This window comes from Telmatherina bonti, assembly GCF_933228915.1.
Source record: "Telmatherina bonti genome assembly, chromosome: 7".
Classification (NCBI taxonomy): Eukaryota; Metazoa; Chordata; class Actinopteri; order Atheriniformes; family Telmatherinidae; genus Telmatherina; species Telmatherina bonti.
The window spans coordinates 32114713-32131457 of record NC_136625.1 but is presented as its reverse complement, the minus strand read 5'-3'; the positions used below and the strand labels follow the sequence as shown (position 1 = coordinate 32131457).

Here is a 16745-nt window from a genome sequence, read left to right as displayed (position 1 = left end):
GTAAATAAAAACAAAGACAGAGTAGCCGAGTCTTACCTTCGTGAAGCAGACGAGCTGCTCACAGTGCCAGCCTCCTTTAGCCATTGTGTTGATGGTCATCTTGCGGGCTGCTTGGGATCAGTCGACGGGACGGTGAAGTGCCGAACACCGAAAAGCTGCCGGGAGCGCGCAGCGGCGAGAGCGCACAGCTGTCCTGTGGCTGGCGGGAGCGCGCACACGTGGAGTTTAGGGATTATTTTTATGTCAGTACATGTATAATATGTATAACTACAACAAGGAAAGTGTCTGAGAAGTGCTAATAAGAAGATTGGGAAGGAAAAATAATGCATCTTAAAAAGCTAATTATGATCAGAAAACTATGTCAAACGTCTTATTCACTCAGTTTAGATCATTTAGCAAATACATTGATAAAAGAATTAATAAATCCCCCCGAAAAACAAACAAAAATAAAGGTTTTGTCGGATATCATAACTTTAAGAATAAACCATTATTTTTAACCAGATAATTTCATCAGACTAATGGATTAGATAGATAGACAGACCAACAGACAGACAGACAGATAGGTACATAATCCAGGCTCTGTTTTATTTAAATGAATTCATTAATAGATGTTACAAACACTCGGTTTGATTCAATAAATTTATTAATAAATGAATAATAATAGTCTTAAGAAGCTCTTACAGACCCACTCCTCACCCACAAAAAAATTTTTATTAGATTTTTTTTTTACAAATAATACTAGGAAATGATAGCTCTCCTTTTATGAGATATAAAATTCAAGTTAAAGTTTTTAGCTGAAACATTGTCCTCAGTCAAAATAAGTAATCTGGACAAGTGGAAGACAAACTAGTTTAAAACATATCTACAGCAGGTGAACAGTATCTGATTAGACATTTCAGTAATATGAGAAACAAATCCAACAAAGGTCTGACAAAAAAAAAAAACAAACAAATTAAGCCAAACAAAACACACCACCAGTGTTTAATGATGCTTCATGGGAAATGTTTGCATGGAAGGGTCAGGAAGCCATCATTAGGGAAAAAAATCAGGTAGAAAAAAAAAGATGAGGGGGAACTGGCCTGTAAATAAGAGGCAGCAAGCTTGATGAAGTGACTTATCGTCCCCAGAGCCCAGCAGGCAGCAACATTATTGAAGCAGTGTGGGAGCATATTAACAGAAACCAGAATAAAAGCGAGCCAACATTCAAAGAAGATCTATAGAAAGAAGACAACTGAAAGATGTTACAACAAAGTTTTTCTTTTAGTTCTTTTAAGTAAGATTATTTGTAGTCAATACTGTAAAGAAGATGTCAGGAGAGAAGTGACGCTAAGTTTTGACAGCCATCTGTAAAACACTGTGAAAGCTTTTACTTGATTTATGACTGGATTTCATCCAGTGAAGATGGGGATTAATTCAAAGTAGATGCAGTTATATACACAGAAAGGTTCCCTCATATTCTGGTTTTAAAGTAAACAGAAATGCATTTTTAGATTTTGATGGGCCTCAGATTGTTGACAGGGTGGATGTATGTATGTATGTATGTATGTATGTATGAAAGGTTTTACAGATTACTTTTTGAAAGACAGATCATGGAAACTAACATAATATAATTTTAAGACGCTGTCTTGTTTCACACTCCTCACCGAATGATGGCGGAAATGCACCACGAGGTTTTCCGTCAACCCCCATAAACAGTAGAAGAAGAAAACAGGAAGTAGACCCGTGGCGATTTGCAAGACCTTCCACTCTCTTCCTAATTTTATTTATTTATTTGTAGGATTTTGAAAGTCATTCAAAGAGGTATGCGATTGAATATTGTTTATTGATATTTGTGAGATGGATACAGTCTGTTAGCTCGTTTCCAGCGCGGAAAACATCAGATGTTTGTTACCAATGCTAACGCTAGCTGCAGCAGAATAGATGTGATCGACAACAAATATAATAAACCTTCAATAAACCTTCAAACTAGATTATAAAATCATTTCCTATTATGTTAATGTCATTTTGCTTTCGTGTGGGTATGAATATACGTACAATAATATATTGTGTCACAGCTGCGAGTGTTTAGCCGGTCAAGCTTCATTTGTATTTCCATATATTTATATGGGGGAAAAAAATATTTAAAAAAATTAATTAATTAATTTAAAAAAAAAAAAAAAAAAAAAAAAAAAAAATATATATATATATATATATATATATGTATATATTATATGCAAAGCCAAATCTACATTATTATTATTATTATTATTACTCCCATTTCACCGTTAAACGAATAAAACCACAATGAGTACATCAGTTCGTGTGGGATTGGCTGCCGGGATACTAATGTTATCCGCCACCCTGGATGTAGCAGTAATTTAATGTTATTAGACTTTATTTTGAAGACACATTGTGTTTAAAAATGACAGGTGTATCTGTGTCTGTCAGGCTGTGATGGGTGACATCCGTCAGTCGCTGTTGCCTCGGGATGTGCTGAGTGCTGCCAAGGAGCTGTTGTATCACCTGGACATTTACATCTGTAACCTGGTTCAGTCTGGGAGGCAGCCTCCTCAGGTTGACTCGAAAACCCTGGATCTGATCGAGGAGTTTATTTTTCATGCGCCCAAGGACAGAAATGCCCCACCCAGAGTAAGACCCAATCCTGAAATTCATGCACACAAACATAGACGAGGATGGAAAGCCAATGATTTTTGCGTTTATCTCTCACAGAGGATGAGTGCTCTGCAGGAGCTCCAGCTGTTGGAGATCATGTGCAGCTGTTTTCAGGAGCAGAGTCGAGACACCGTCCGCCAGCTCATGTTCTCTGCTCTCTTCAATCTCCAAGGAAACGCAGCAGATGAAAGTCGCATGGCGCTGCTGGGCAAGCTTGTTTCCATGGCAGTTGCTGTGAGCAGGGTTCCTATCTTGGAATGTGCTGCCACCTGGTTACAGGTGAGGAATCTGACACACAAACATACATGCAGTACAGAGGTTTACACATGCTAGGAAGCACCAATCCTAACATGTAGTTTACCAAAGTCACAGGATGCTAACGAAAACAGGAAATAATTCACACCACACACAATAATATGGACATGTAACAAAAAAATGAGAACAGCTCATACACTTCTCATTCCACGTCACACTCATCCAGCTTATGTTGTTTTCTCCACTTAAAGCCAAAAGTGGCAATTCCTGGTCCAGAAAGTAAAAGTCCTGCCATGTTTTTGGATCTACTTGTACATTTAGAACATGTCTTTTCACTAACAGGCTCGTTTACCTGGCAATTAAACTCTGCTCATTAAATTCAGCTTGTTTGGTGACTGGTCGGAACAGCTGCCGGACAGGACTTTTACTTTCTGGACCAGGAATTATTACCTCTGCTTAAAGCAAACCACATGGACAAGACGTGATACGAAAGCAGAGACTGCTGATGATAACAATGTCTGTCTCATTACTGTGGAACAAAAACTCCAGCCGAAGAGGAAAAAAAGAAAACGGTCATAAATAATTTTTCCTGTGTTGTGGTCAAAACTTTTATTTCACCTCCTAAAACTCTGCTAATGTATCTCCTTTGACTCTGCTTTTGTTTGAAATGAATCATGAAGGTCCTGGTAGTTTCCATGGAAATGAAGGAGCTTTTATAGGGAAGGATTCACTCTTCTATCATGGTGTGTGTAGAGTGAACTTGGTGACTTTCCCTCCTTAGTCTGACCATTGATGAAGTTCAGTAGTGGTGGGAAAATCGAATCGAAAATCTGGATTTTTTTTTTCTTCACAATTTTAAAATCAATTTTTGAACAAAAAAAATTGATTTTTTTTTTTTTTTCTTCAAATAAATAAAATGAATGCACTATAGATTTTTTGTCATTTTTTATTGTTTTTTATTGATGTTTTCTCTTGTCTTCTTGGGCATATTAGCAGCAGAATGATGGTCTGGCTATGTTGTTTTTTTCCTCATTGAAATGAAGAAAAATAACAAGCAAAAAAAAAGAAGTTTTATACAGTTTTTTTTTTGTTTGTTTTTAATCAACAAAAATCAGCAATATCGAAGAATTTTGAGAATCGCAATTTAAATCGAATCGGCACCCAAAAAAATCGGAATCGAATCGAATCAGGACAAAAGCATATCGTCACAGTCTTAGAGATCAGTATCGGCTGAGATACTGACCTGTGTAACACACTACTCTGTTAAAACATCTGATCAGGTTCACTTTTTTTTTTTTTTTTTTAGCTTCTACGTTTGCACATCTCCTCATCAGACATTACTTTACTCATTCCTAAATGAATTCAGCTGCTGTCCTCTGGTTTCCTCTAAAAGTAATGTGCTTTTCTTTTGGTAGGAGAGAACATTTTACATGTGTTTCAGTGGATTTACTCACACACAGTAATAATCTGACATGTCTCAGCCTTCTTCAGAGACTTAAGATTAAACATAAAGGCCTCGTACTTCAGCACATACCTGCTCCCTGTCTGACACTTCAGACAGGAAGAAGAGATTTAAATGCATCAGCTGGGTTTCTTACAATCTGCATTTTGCAGTTTTTGTGGACATTCATGCCTGACTGTGCACCTCTGGTTGTAGAGAACCCATCGTGTGTTCTGCGTACGGCTGGCGCAGGTGCTGGTGGACGATTACTGCAGCATGGTGCCCGGTTCTGTGCCCGCCTTGCAGAATATCCACAGTGCCAGTCCACGTTTCTGCTGCCAGTTTATCACCGCTGTCACAACCCTGTATGACCTCACCTCAGGTACACGCCTTCCGCACAAATAAACTTCAGGACCCTTAAAAAAAACTCAGATCTGAGCAACTTCTTTTTGTGTTTTCAGAGGAGCTCACCCCCCCACTGGAACTCCTCCAGATGATCGTATCGTGGATCCAAGACGATCCCCGCCTTGTCCTGATCAGCTTCCTGAACACGCCCCTCTCAGGCAGCCAGCCAATCAGCTCTCTAGATGTTACACCTCTCGGGGGTTTAGTACGTTGGTGCATCAAAGCGCCGCTGGCCTACAGGAGGGATAAGAAGCAGGCGCTGACCACCGGGAGTGAGCCGGAAGCGGGTCCCCTCTTCTCCGCTCTCCATCTAAGTGTTCTACAGGTGTGTGTGTGTGTGTGTGTGTGTGTGAGCTTTCATACACACCTATGCGAAATGTACAACGTAAACATGCTAAGTTCTGTCAATCTTCTGCAGGTGTTCATGCTTTTGCCCACCATCCTGAATGAGAAGGGGCTCTATGGTCGCCTGGCGCTGCTTCAGATGGACTCCCTGGCTGCGCTGACATCTGACCTGTCTCGACTGTTGGACCAGGCTGATAAACACACACACAAGTCACCCGCTGAGGCGCACGAGTCATCCCAGCTGGCTCTGGATCGGTTGGCTCAGGCGCTGCAGGTGGCCATGGCCAGTGGAGCGCTACTCTGCTCGAGAGGTACGAGTTAGAGAAGAAACAAACGGTGCAGCAGCAGGAGAAAGAGAAGCAGATAAAAAAGAAGGTTTAAGTTGCTGTTGGAGGTCTACTTGTACAGTTTACACCCAATAGTTTTAGTTTCTCCACTTGTCACCTCTTTGGGCTCATTTTTGGTGTTAATATGTGGAGGCTTGTTTATAATGTCAAGGTTTTTACTTGGTTTTTTGAATAATAACCACCTGTATCACACATGTACTCATCCTGTGTCCACCTTGAAAGTCATATTTTCACGGGAGGGTCTGCATTAGTGTGGTCTCTTTTTACTAGCCGAGCCATCTGACATTTAGGCCAGAAACTTTTCTGCTGCTGGTTTGACGTGAATCGACTGCTGCATAATGTCGCCAGAAGGGGGCAGTGTAGGGGACAGCTTTTCTAGTTCGCAGCTTTTTCCACCAACGATTTTCTCTCTCTCGGCCCTTTAGCAGGAGGAGGCAAATAAACCGAGCCGGGTCAGGGAACTCCTTCCTGTATTTTCTCAGCCATGAAGAAGCTTAGAAACTTTTTGATTGGTCAGAGTTTTTACACATTTACAGTAAACTGAGGGGTCTAACGATATTTCTTATTGTTCATGATTACAAAATGTACAGACTGCTATCAGGACGAGGAACCAATAAACCCAGAGTAAAAGAAAAAATGTCTCTGAGCAGGATTACCTTTCCCAACTTTAAGGGTGATAGTTGTCCAGGATTCAGACAGGTTCCTGTTTTTAGCCAAGATACTGAACAAGTTATATATATATATATATACATATATATGTATTCTGATCATTTTAACTCCGTACATGCTGTTACTTTTGTTTTCATGGCAGGAAAAAAAACATTAAATATCAGACTTTAGTGTCGACATGCAACGTGTTCCCCTTCAACAGAAGTAAAAGATGCTTTTTTTCCTCAGGTTGATTGCAGCTGCTGTGCTGCAGCAGTGCAGTTAGTTCTTTACCTGCTGCGGGGAACAGTGTGCAACTGGCTGCAGGTTCAGCTATAAACCAGTAACTTTGTATGAACTGGATTCTTAGGTCATGTCACTCATGATGTTTCCTTTGCAGAGGACCTGCGAGCCATCTGTTCCCGCCTCCCTCACAACAAGTAAGAGCTGATAGAGCATGTTTTTCTGTGTTTTATATGTCATCATGTTGATTTCAGATTTTCTTCTTTCTGCTTTTTTTTTCATTCGGTTTTGAAATATTTGACGTTATTTATTGTTTTGTTTCATAAAAAACTAAATGAATTCTTAAAAAAAAATACAAATACAGCTTTAAATCCTACTAATGAAAACTGGGGAACAAAGATAAACAAAAACGGAGAGAAGTTGTTATTTTTGGATATCAGCTTCATTCCTCACAAACATACATTTGCTCATTTTGCATGTCTAACTTCCTCTGAGAGAAATATTTATGTGACATGAACCCAAACATTATCATCTTTGTGTGTGTGGTTTTTTTTTTCTTTCCCAGTTTGCTCCAGTTGGTGTTGTCCGGCCCAGTGATGTACTACAACAACATCCACACTCCTCCCCTGGCCTACAGCCCACACGCTGCTCACTCGCCCATCGCCTCCCACCCCACACTCCCCGCACACCCTGTGCACACCCCCCACGCACCTCTCGCCACCCATCCCGCCTCTCACGCTCAGTATCCCGCTCAGCCGTTCATTACAGGGATGCCGTTCCCGTTCCGACCCAGCCACTGAGAGGAAAAATGACTCGACCTGACTGGAGCTGTGAAGCCACGTGTGTGTGAAGAGCGATTCCTGCTTGATGATGTGTGTGGATTCATGTGTGTTTGTGAGCTGTGTTATGATGATGTTAGTGCTCTGAGAGAGTTTGAGAGGTGTTTGTTGAATAAATATTTTTTTACTTCATCTGCGGTGTAGTTTGTCAGACCCTCCACTAGATGTCGCCGTTTCCAGCTGAGGTTCAGATCAGATGAAACATCTTTCATTGCAGGATGATGAAGAGAGTTTTGCAAAGGGAAGCCTGCGGTAAGTCTAACTGCTTATGCAAACTGGAATCAGAGTGAAATGTTCCAGTAGCTTCTTGAATAAACAAAGGCTGTGCAACAGTCAGTCGTTTCCAAGCAACCTGTAAGCTTTTTATGTGGTTTGAAGCAACAGTTCTCTGGTTTTTCTTTGGAAATTTGGAGCTTTTTTCAGTTCAGTCATGGCATCAGATGACTCAGGCTGAGGTTAAACACCAACGTGAATTACTCGAGCTTTAATAAGGCACCCAAGTCCAGAGATGAGTCCTTGTGTTGCATCTGCACGTAAGAGACGCCTTGGCAAAGAAACATGAAGCCAAAGAAAACGTTTTTGCACCAACAAAAGTGACTGTCAAAGACATGTTGGTGTTTTGCATCATGGTGTGCATTATGTCCTGAAAAAAGCTAAAGAAACTGGACACGTGGAGGTCAGGAGGAGAAGTTTCAGGACTATGAAACCATCTATGGCAAATGAACAGGATCCAAAGGGATTTTCTAAAGCAATAGAGGAGCAAAAACAGCCGACGCAGAACCTGCGAGATGCTTGTGGCCATCTGCTGCTCATTGAACGCCCATCAGAAATGGTCATGATGCAAGTGTAATCCAGAGTAACTGGACTTCTTTTTCATGCTTCTTTAAGAAGTTTTTCCTCTTATTCACCTTTAAGTCGCCTTCAGACCTTATAAGTGGGTGGAGAGTTTTGGTTTGTAAGCGTTAAATAAGTGTTTACACATTATTTGCACATTATTTCCCAATGACTCAGAACTAAGGCGGCCTTTTAGATGAGAGGTGAAAGATCTTTAACAACAAAGAAAAATGAGTCCAGTTCCTTTATTCATGTGATTAGTATTTCTGTTACCTGAAAAACTGAGCGTTTACAACATGGAAGGGTAGCTGTCGAGAAGTAACAGTGGCACTGACTATAAAGGCCCTCTTCTAGCTGTAGAGAATAAGCATATAGTTGACGCATGCTTCCAAAAACCACTGAATGTCCATGGCTTGTTTCTATGTTCTTTACTAAATGAAAATGAAATGAAATGAAAAAATACTTTATCAATCCCCAAAGGGAAATTCAATATTGTAGTATATAATAATTAATTTGAGGAGGTCTTGTTCCGGAGGCTGCAGGAATGATCTTCTGTATCTTTCAGTCTTACATCGGACTTGAAGAAGCCTCTCACTGAACACACTTTGTTTCTTCACTGTGTTATGGAGAGGGTGTGAATCTTTTCAGCATTATAGAAAAGAGAAAAAGAAGATATACAAAAAAACAAAGGTACTCCTTATGAGTAAATACACTTAAACATGGCCAGAGACTGGTGTGCTCTCTGGGCTCCACAGCAAGAATTAACAGAAAAGAGAAACTTTAGCTTCATGGACGGCTTGTTAAACCAGAATCAAAAGCCAGAGCTCAGCGAAGCCTTAATTGTCTTCAATTCAGTTTGTTAAAGCCCAAAACTTTAACTGAATATTTTACCAACAATATTAACTAAATGGCTCTAACACCTATGATAGAAAACCAATGCCACAATCTACTTCCACAGACATGCTTTTCTGTGTCTTTAATATTGTTTGACTTATTCTACATAAATATTTAAAATGTATTATCATATTTATATAATAGAAGTATTCTATGAAAATTGATTAGGATAATTTATTGTCTGTTTATCACTGAGGTAAACTTGACAATTACATGTACATGTAGAAATGAAATCTTCTATATTTGTTTATTCTTCAGTAAGTGGCAGTGTGTTGGGTGACTACTTATGTCCACTGAAGTGGTAAATTTGCAAATATACCGTCCTCACTTCTGAGTATACTAGAAAACAGCCTTTAAATAGGTGTCCACTGTAGTGGACACAATGCATCATAAAAAGATTTTTTTTTTTTTATAGATAAATAACCTTTTTGGAGCAACTTTTATTACTTTAACTGGATCCTTTCTGATGTAACCGTATCCTCTGCTACTGGAGTACAGTATTGCTTTAGACAACTTGCGTTAGCGACCAATCAGAAATATCTGGCAGCTGTGATTGTAGCCTGAAAAGTTGTACATCATTCACATCTCCAGAATATTAGCTTTTCAGTGGTGGATAACATTTGGAGGTATTTGGAACGGAGATTGAGTAATTTACATATTTATAATTTGTCACGTCCCATCCACCGGATGTCTGATACCAACAGGTTAGAAGGGAAACTGAGGGGAAAGGCTGAGTTATGTCAAACCACACTTAAAATGACTGAAAATTAGAAGCAACAGGTGTTTTTAACAATGCATCTGAAGTAATGTGGGTGTTTTTAGGAAAGTCCCTAACATGACTGTGATGAAGAATTAAGGGATGATGAGAGATATTGTCTCTGAAGGTTGTTGGGACTCCACCACCTCCGTTGATGTTTGCACATTTCATGAAATCACTGCACCTATTTCCTGTTTTCTTGGCGGCACAAATGAAAGAGAAGAGGTGTGGCTGAAGATATTTGAGCAATAGTATGAGCATGTGATAAAGAAATGTCAGTTCAGAAGGTAGGTTGCACATGCAGAGGAGGATGTGGCGTGATGTGATCAATACATGTCGGGACACATATCACCAGAGGCAACTTGAGTCATGCTGACTACAAAATTGACCAATATCAACCAGGCTGCTCACCTCTGTCCCGAACCCGGTTCATTACGTAACGAGATGATGTCACAGCCTGTTTCAGCCAATCCCTGTGTGCATGAGAGGAGGTCTGTCTTGGAACAGATAGGATATCATTTAACTGCAGTGGCTAAAAATGAAGAAAAAAAAATTGAGCTACCCTCTGAAAGACCCCCGCTGCTTTCATTTCGGATGAACATTGCATCATCTGCAGACTTTAGAAAGAAGGAAAGCTTTGCTTCCTCATTTTACACAACATGCAAAGATTTTGTGAAGGTTTTAATGATTAAACTTTGGTTGTCTAAATATAATACACAATGATCAGGTCTTAATGTTTTCGTTCCGACTTCCTTACCAGCGGCTGTAATAAAAGCTGGAATACTGAGGAGGAAATACACTTTGCAAAAACGCCTAGGTGTGTTTCTGTCATTATTTTCCTTCACTACTTCCTCTTGTGCTTTGCACCTGAACTGCTTTGACAGATGCAGGTGTATTTATCTTTAGTGCCTCTTCAGATCTGCTTCAGCTTCCTGCCACATTGTCTCCAAAAAGCACAGCGGTCACTGCTGCAGGCTGATTGTGATGCCCCCAGGTTTCCTCCCTGCAGAGTGGGTGGGACAGCGATAAGGATATCTTTTCTCAGAAAGTGATGTGCTGCTGTTGGGCCCGTTTAAGGTGACAAACAAAGATACTATTCAAGTGAAAAAGGCGCGATTGGTCCTTGAGCTGAGCTGAGGGCCTGGGGATGTTTTTTTTTTTTTTTTTGACTGTGGTTTGCCCTGAAATTACACCTTTATTATCCCACACTTACTTTCACTTACAGGTTCTCTAAATAAATTTTTGTTTGTCTTGGTTAAATTTACCCTTGCAGGTGTGTGTGGCTGCGTGGTGCTGTGGGACTCTGTTTAAACAGCTGCAGACACATGGTAGTCCCCCCTCATGCCCCCTCATGTACTTCTCCAAGCTAAACATATACCAAGTGTGTGAACTTTAATTTTCCATCAAATCTAACTGAACCATGTCAGTCATCAACCAATGCGCACCTGCACTGAAATTCACTGTAAGGTTTTAATCCAAGAACAACAAAGAGCAGCTGCCCCACCCGGACCTTCACAGAGCTGCAACCTCAATGTGACGCAATGCTGTCCCTCTAAAAAAGCAGGTATTTAGGAAAAACCTGGCTCCTTTTCATATGGCAGACATATTGTAGGGGGTTGCAGTCATTCAACTGTTTTGCATTTGTCATTATCTGAGAAGAACTGAAACAGTCTCTGGTTTCATTTCAGCTTTGACAGAGCTCCAACTCCGGTGATTTTTTTTAACTCGATGGTGACTTTTAAATGTGAGGCCCCCCAATACGGGGACATTAAGAACAAATTGACAAACTGACCCAAAATGATCTTTTTGCCAACCTCGTCTGAACTATCTGTTCTTAAGCTTCTCTAATTTTGCTCTGCTTCCGTTTATCAGTGAGCCTTTGCATAGATAATGTTCAACAATGATTTGGTTGAGCATTAGAGCTACAGCTGCATCACTCCAAAGAAATATTTCTATTCATCCTAAAAGTGTTTGGGTTATTTTTCTTTAGGCAAGCCTGGAAATTTTTTCAGTTGTGCTATGTGCCATCACTTAGCACCGATAAAAATATACTGATATTTACACATCAATGCTCTACCCCGTGTAGTTACACCTTTACTATGACTCCAAAAGTAGTCAAATAGACTATGTAATTGCAGAGATATTCTAATTTTCTATATAGGAAAAAGACACATAACTTATAGGATTATTTATTTGGTGACTTTAAGACAAAGTTTTTAACAGCTTACCTTTAATCACCGAATAGCAAGAAGTTATGACAATGACAATAAATTAGTTAGTCAAAATTAGTCAAATATGTCCTCTGATTCCTCAATAGCAACTCTTTCATGTGTGAAAGATACATTTTGCTTATTTCAAAACCAAAGTGGCTTCTTCAGAAAAAAAGTACATTTCTCAATGACCTTTGAAATGTTGTGGTGACTTCAACAGATAGCTACTGCCTGCAAGCTTACACTATTGTGAAACCTAAACCTAGTTTATTTTAGTGATATATCATGCAGAAAAAAAAATAAAGAAACATATTTAACTGCCTTCTCTTCTCCATTGTGTTTTTACACAGCTCTGATGCAGGTGTTAAGCTAACATCATCACTCTTCCTATAAAATAATTACAGCATTAGCTTGAAAGCTACCAGCTGTCAAAACACCAAACCATCACCCATTTTCTTAGGTCTCTTCAGTGTATTAGAATGTGAGTAAAAACGGCATAAGTTATTATTATCTGGCTTGTTTAGTAATTTCCTACACCAAGACATCATGAATAAAAGACCATAATTGCTGATGTGGCTCCTGTGAGGCTAACCCTCATTAGCTTTCCTCAAACACAAGATCACTGCTATTGAGTTTACATCCTGCAAGCTTGAGCTCTTAATTGACTGTCGATGAATTTGTGGGATTGTGGGAAACACAAGGCATTTCTTTCTCACAGCAGTCGTCTCAGATAATCAGTTACTAAAGTGACTGAGGTTAGCAGAATAAAATTAGCAAACAGGTTTGATTTTACACTGTAATAAAAGCAAAATCGTGTTCTGAGCAACAGTTCTGCTTATTATTTTAATTATTGTTTATTGTATGCTTCAAGTATAACTAAACCTATTCTGCTATATTCAGCAAGCAGTAATTACCAGATTAATGAATGTAGCACATTAGCATGCTAGCGTTTTTAGTTAGCTAATCTGACTTGTTAGCTAAGGCCAACCTGAACACTTTCTTTCATTAAAAAAATTGAGATCATTTGTTTAATTTCCATTTGCTACCTTAAACATCATGTCTTAACATTATATATCATGACTTAGTTATATCCTATTATAAAGCTTTTTTTTGGAGAATAAGAAATTTAGTAGCCATAAAACTGTATCTTATTGATTTGTGTCTACAGACATGATTATAACAGATTTACATACTAGTTTGTGCTGTTGGAATAAAACTAAATTTACACAGGAGTAGGTTGCACAGCGGTTAGCGTTGCAGCTCCACAGCATGAAGGTCCAACAGTGGACCTTCTGTGTGGAGTTTGCATGTTCTCCCCATGTATGCATGGGTTGCCTTTAATACCCTGGCTTGCTCCCACTGTCCAAAGACATGCATGTTAGGTAATTGGTCTCTCTAAATTCTCCCTAAGAGTGAGTTGGAACATGAATGGTTGTGTGCCTCTCTATGCGACGACCTGTCCAGGGTGTACCCTGCCGCTCGCCTGCCCGTTGCTGGGATAGACTCCAGCATCCCTGCGAATCCTGAACTGGTGTAGAAAATGAATGGGAGCACAGTGTGAGTAGATTTAGAGAAATGCTTCAGAAACTATTATTCTATCCTGTTTTAAAGCATCAACAAAATTTACATTTGAGGGTTGGAAGGAGTTTTGGGAATGAGCAACATGTAATGATCTGTGGGTTTGTGTTCTGTTTAGATCTTATGAGATTTCTGTTTCTAGTCTGTTTTTTGTTTTTTTGTTTTTTTTACCGCAATCTGTTCTAAAGTCTCCATTGTGATTTCTGTGTTCTGTGATTTGCATTTAGTATTGTTCCAATGACCCAATTCAATAAAATTCAATATAACTCAATATGATACGATGTACAGATAATACCTCTGTTGTCAGACGGTGTCTAAGTGTCAAAGTATCAGGATTTTAGGTGAAAGGACATACACAGTATGTGTTAAAACAGCATTTGTTTCCTCTGTCAAGGTGTAGGTCATGTATTCAGTAATGTTGGTTTGTCTGTTAGCAACATAACCAAAGAGGTTCTGAACACATTTTGATTAAGGATGATCTAAATACTGCCTGGATCCTAGATTTTTTCTAAAAGGATTCTTGACTTTGGGGAGAAAGGGATAAATTTGCCACTAAAAAATAATGGCAACAATCATTTGCATAAAAAGAGGTTTGTGCTCTCTGAGTGCTTATAGTTTGAGATTTAAATTACTAGATAGTTAAAAAGCTACTGAACAACTACGTGTTATGTTATTATTATTATTAGATCTAATTATTATCAATTAGAGTTAGACACATGCATGAACCGCAATAAAAGTCATTATCAGTTTCCAAAAAGCTTCCATATTTCTCCTCCTTGGAACAAGAAGTTGTCAAACGAGGAATACGACTAAGTATTCAGGTAAAATTCAGGCTGCTTCTGTAGTCGTTTCAAGACACTAGTCCACCAACTTAATATTCAAACCTATTAAAACTGTGTCATGCGGACTGGAATATAAAGGTTTAATTCCATCAGAAAGCTAGCAAGATTCTACTAGGTGTTATAGTACATCTTTTATTTCTATTTAACTCTGGTTAAAGATACTCAGTTGAATGAAGCAACTCAAAGCAGCAGTTCTTGAACTGAAAACTCAGTGAAGGTCATGGGAGCGTCTTCCTTAGAATAAAGTGCTCCTGTCCTGGCATGCAGCATGTTATGACATAAGCTCGCTTTCTCAATAAGATATTGCATCAATATAACCTGTTCCCTGATTATCAGCTGCTGAGTCCTACAGCTTTGTCAAAACATGCAAAATGTGGTAAATTAGCTTATTTTGTGTGTTTAGCAAAGACATGGTTGGACTATCGTGGCAACATATTCAGTTAAGACTCATGATGTTCATTTCAGTTTCACACTGCCTACCATTTATACTTGTTATTGCTCATTTCAGGAATTGTATATTAATTCCATCTCGTATTCTGCCCTGCTGTCTTTAACACCGCTATATGAGCTGCAGTGGCGGAGATGTTTGGCAGAGCACACTGCATTAGTCTGTTCACATCTACCTAATAAACAAGCATGGTGTATTTCAGCATGTTACCACCAGCAAAAAGATTAACTGCTGGGGACGGGCATGGATGTTTAAGTGCAAACATTCGCAGAAATCCACCTGCCAGTTGTTGCAACATCAGGTCAGAAACAAAGGGTCCATTATTGGCAGCCACAACTGTAACTACCTGCAATCTGGTTTGCAGTTATTTACTGGTATAAAGAAGGAACTATGAGAGGTGAACTTTGTATTAATGTTTCCCTGCTTCTGCCTGACCGTTGAAGGAATCTGAATACACTTATTCACAAAGAGGGTGTTTTTCTAGAGCTGGGAAGGGAAGTTGAGAAATACGTGTGTTTCTTTTCAACTCTATCCTGTGTTCACATTTTATTTTAGAGAGAAGAGTCTTTCTCCTGCAACCCTTCCAAACAAGTCATACTTTCTGAGTCTTTTTCTAATTCTCCTGTCAGGAACTTCAACATTTACCTCACAAACTGAGACCTGAAGAGTTGGAGATGTGTCTTTTGGGTTTTTTTTTATTTTGCAGTTTTTGTTAACATTGCACAGTCTGACCTTGGGATGAACTTGTTGGGACATCCACTCCTGGGATGACTGGCAGCTGACTTTAGTGTTTTGCACCTTATTTGGACTCCAGAAGTGACCTTCTAACCCTTCCCAGCTTGATGGGCAGCAACATCTGCTTCTTAAAAATAATAGTTGATGCCTTCCATTCTTGGCAAAGTGACAACAGTCCTGCTTTTATAGACGTGTTTCCACTGGTGATGATCAGTTAATCAAATGCATTTAATCAGCAACACTTTGCTGACAGCGTGGCAGGAAGCGCGGACTGTCTGCGCACCTGCTTTCAGCTACAAATGTTAAATGAATTAGTTAAAATTTAATGATACTCAAAAGCAACAGGGGATGTTTTCTGAATGGAAAGGGAAGTAAAGTATTACATGAAGTGTTTCTTAATGATTTTAGAATGCTAGTTTGGTGTTTTTAACCACTGTGTTAATGGTGGAAAGGTCCAGATCTTTCCAGTGAAAAAGCTGAACCCATTACCTTGTGGTGATGTTTTGTTTTCTTTGAAAAATGTTTCCTTCACTACTTCTGCACAGCTGGAGGACTGTTACAGAGCTGAGAGCTCGCTGTGATGCTCAGTCGAAACATTTCTGACCTGCTTCTGTTACTCGACAACACCTGTGTCAAGTAACGATTAAACAGATTAAAAGAGATAATTAAATCTACTGTGACTGATTCTCCGTGGTGGCATTACATTCCTAACCTTAAACTGGGTGAAACTACAACAACTGCGTCCTGTGAAAAACACCGTTGAACTTTCAGACAACTAAATCCTTAAATGTGGGATCACTACCTTCAAGCATGATCAGAAGAATCAGGTCCACTCTTCTGATGCTGGACTGGAACTAACCCAAACCCTTTGCCTATATGTAACAAAGTTTTCCGTCTCTTTAAGATTTTAAAGGTGTTATGGGACAAAATGTGAGAAAACTGCAGTGTGGTAATGTTATGAGACCTGAAATAAGCGTCAACCGGGTCATTAGTTTCTGCAAAATACATGTTAGCAGCCAGGCATAAACATGTCATTACTGAAATCACAGCAAAAGAGCAATTAGGGGACAGTCACATTGTCTTACTAACACTGTAGTTCAATAATCAATCATTAAAACTTGTGGTAGACAAACAGGATTACACAACTACAGAAATATGAAAAGGAAAGCAAACCCTATTGCAAATGTAAAAGTTGTATCTGCACATTCATAAATCAATGAATGATAGAAATAACACACACACGCACACATTTCTGATCCTTACTGGGATTAA

At 39.3% G+C, this 16745-nt stretch overlaps 1 protein-coding gene across 2 annotated transcripts; it reads left to right on the top strand.

The window, feature by feature from the left end:
* Positions 1-1700: 1700 nt before the first annotated feature.
* ints15 (integrator complex subunit 15) lies at positions 1701-7260 on the top strand. 2 transcript variants are annotated; one of them, XR_013771390.1, is made up of 8 exons: positions 1701-1800; positions 2428-2628; positions 2710-2931; positions 4565-4730; positions 4810-5078; positions 5172-5409; positions 6343-6420; positions 6494-6528. XR_013771390.1 is itself a non-coding variant. In XM_079244070.1 (8 exons), the coding sequence occupies exons 2-8, from the start codon at positions 2434-2436 to the stop codon at positions 7134-7136; spliced, it is 1365 nt and encodes a 454-aa protein (XP_079100196.1). In that variant the 5' UTR covers positions 1701-1800; positions 2428-2433; the 3' UTR covers positions 7137-7260. The 2 variants fall into 2 exon arrangements, 1 of the variants encoding a protein (XP_079100196.1); XM_079244070.1 differs by lacking the exon at positions 6343-6420 and adding an exon at positions 6902-7260 and having other exon boundaries at positions 6494-6533.
* The last annotated feature ends 9485 nt before the right edge of the window (positions 7261-16745 follow it).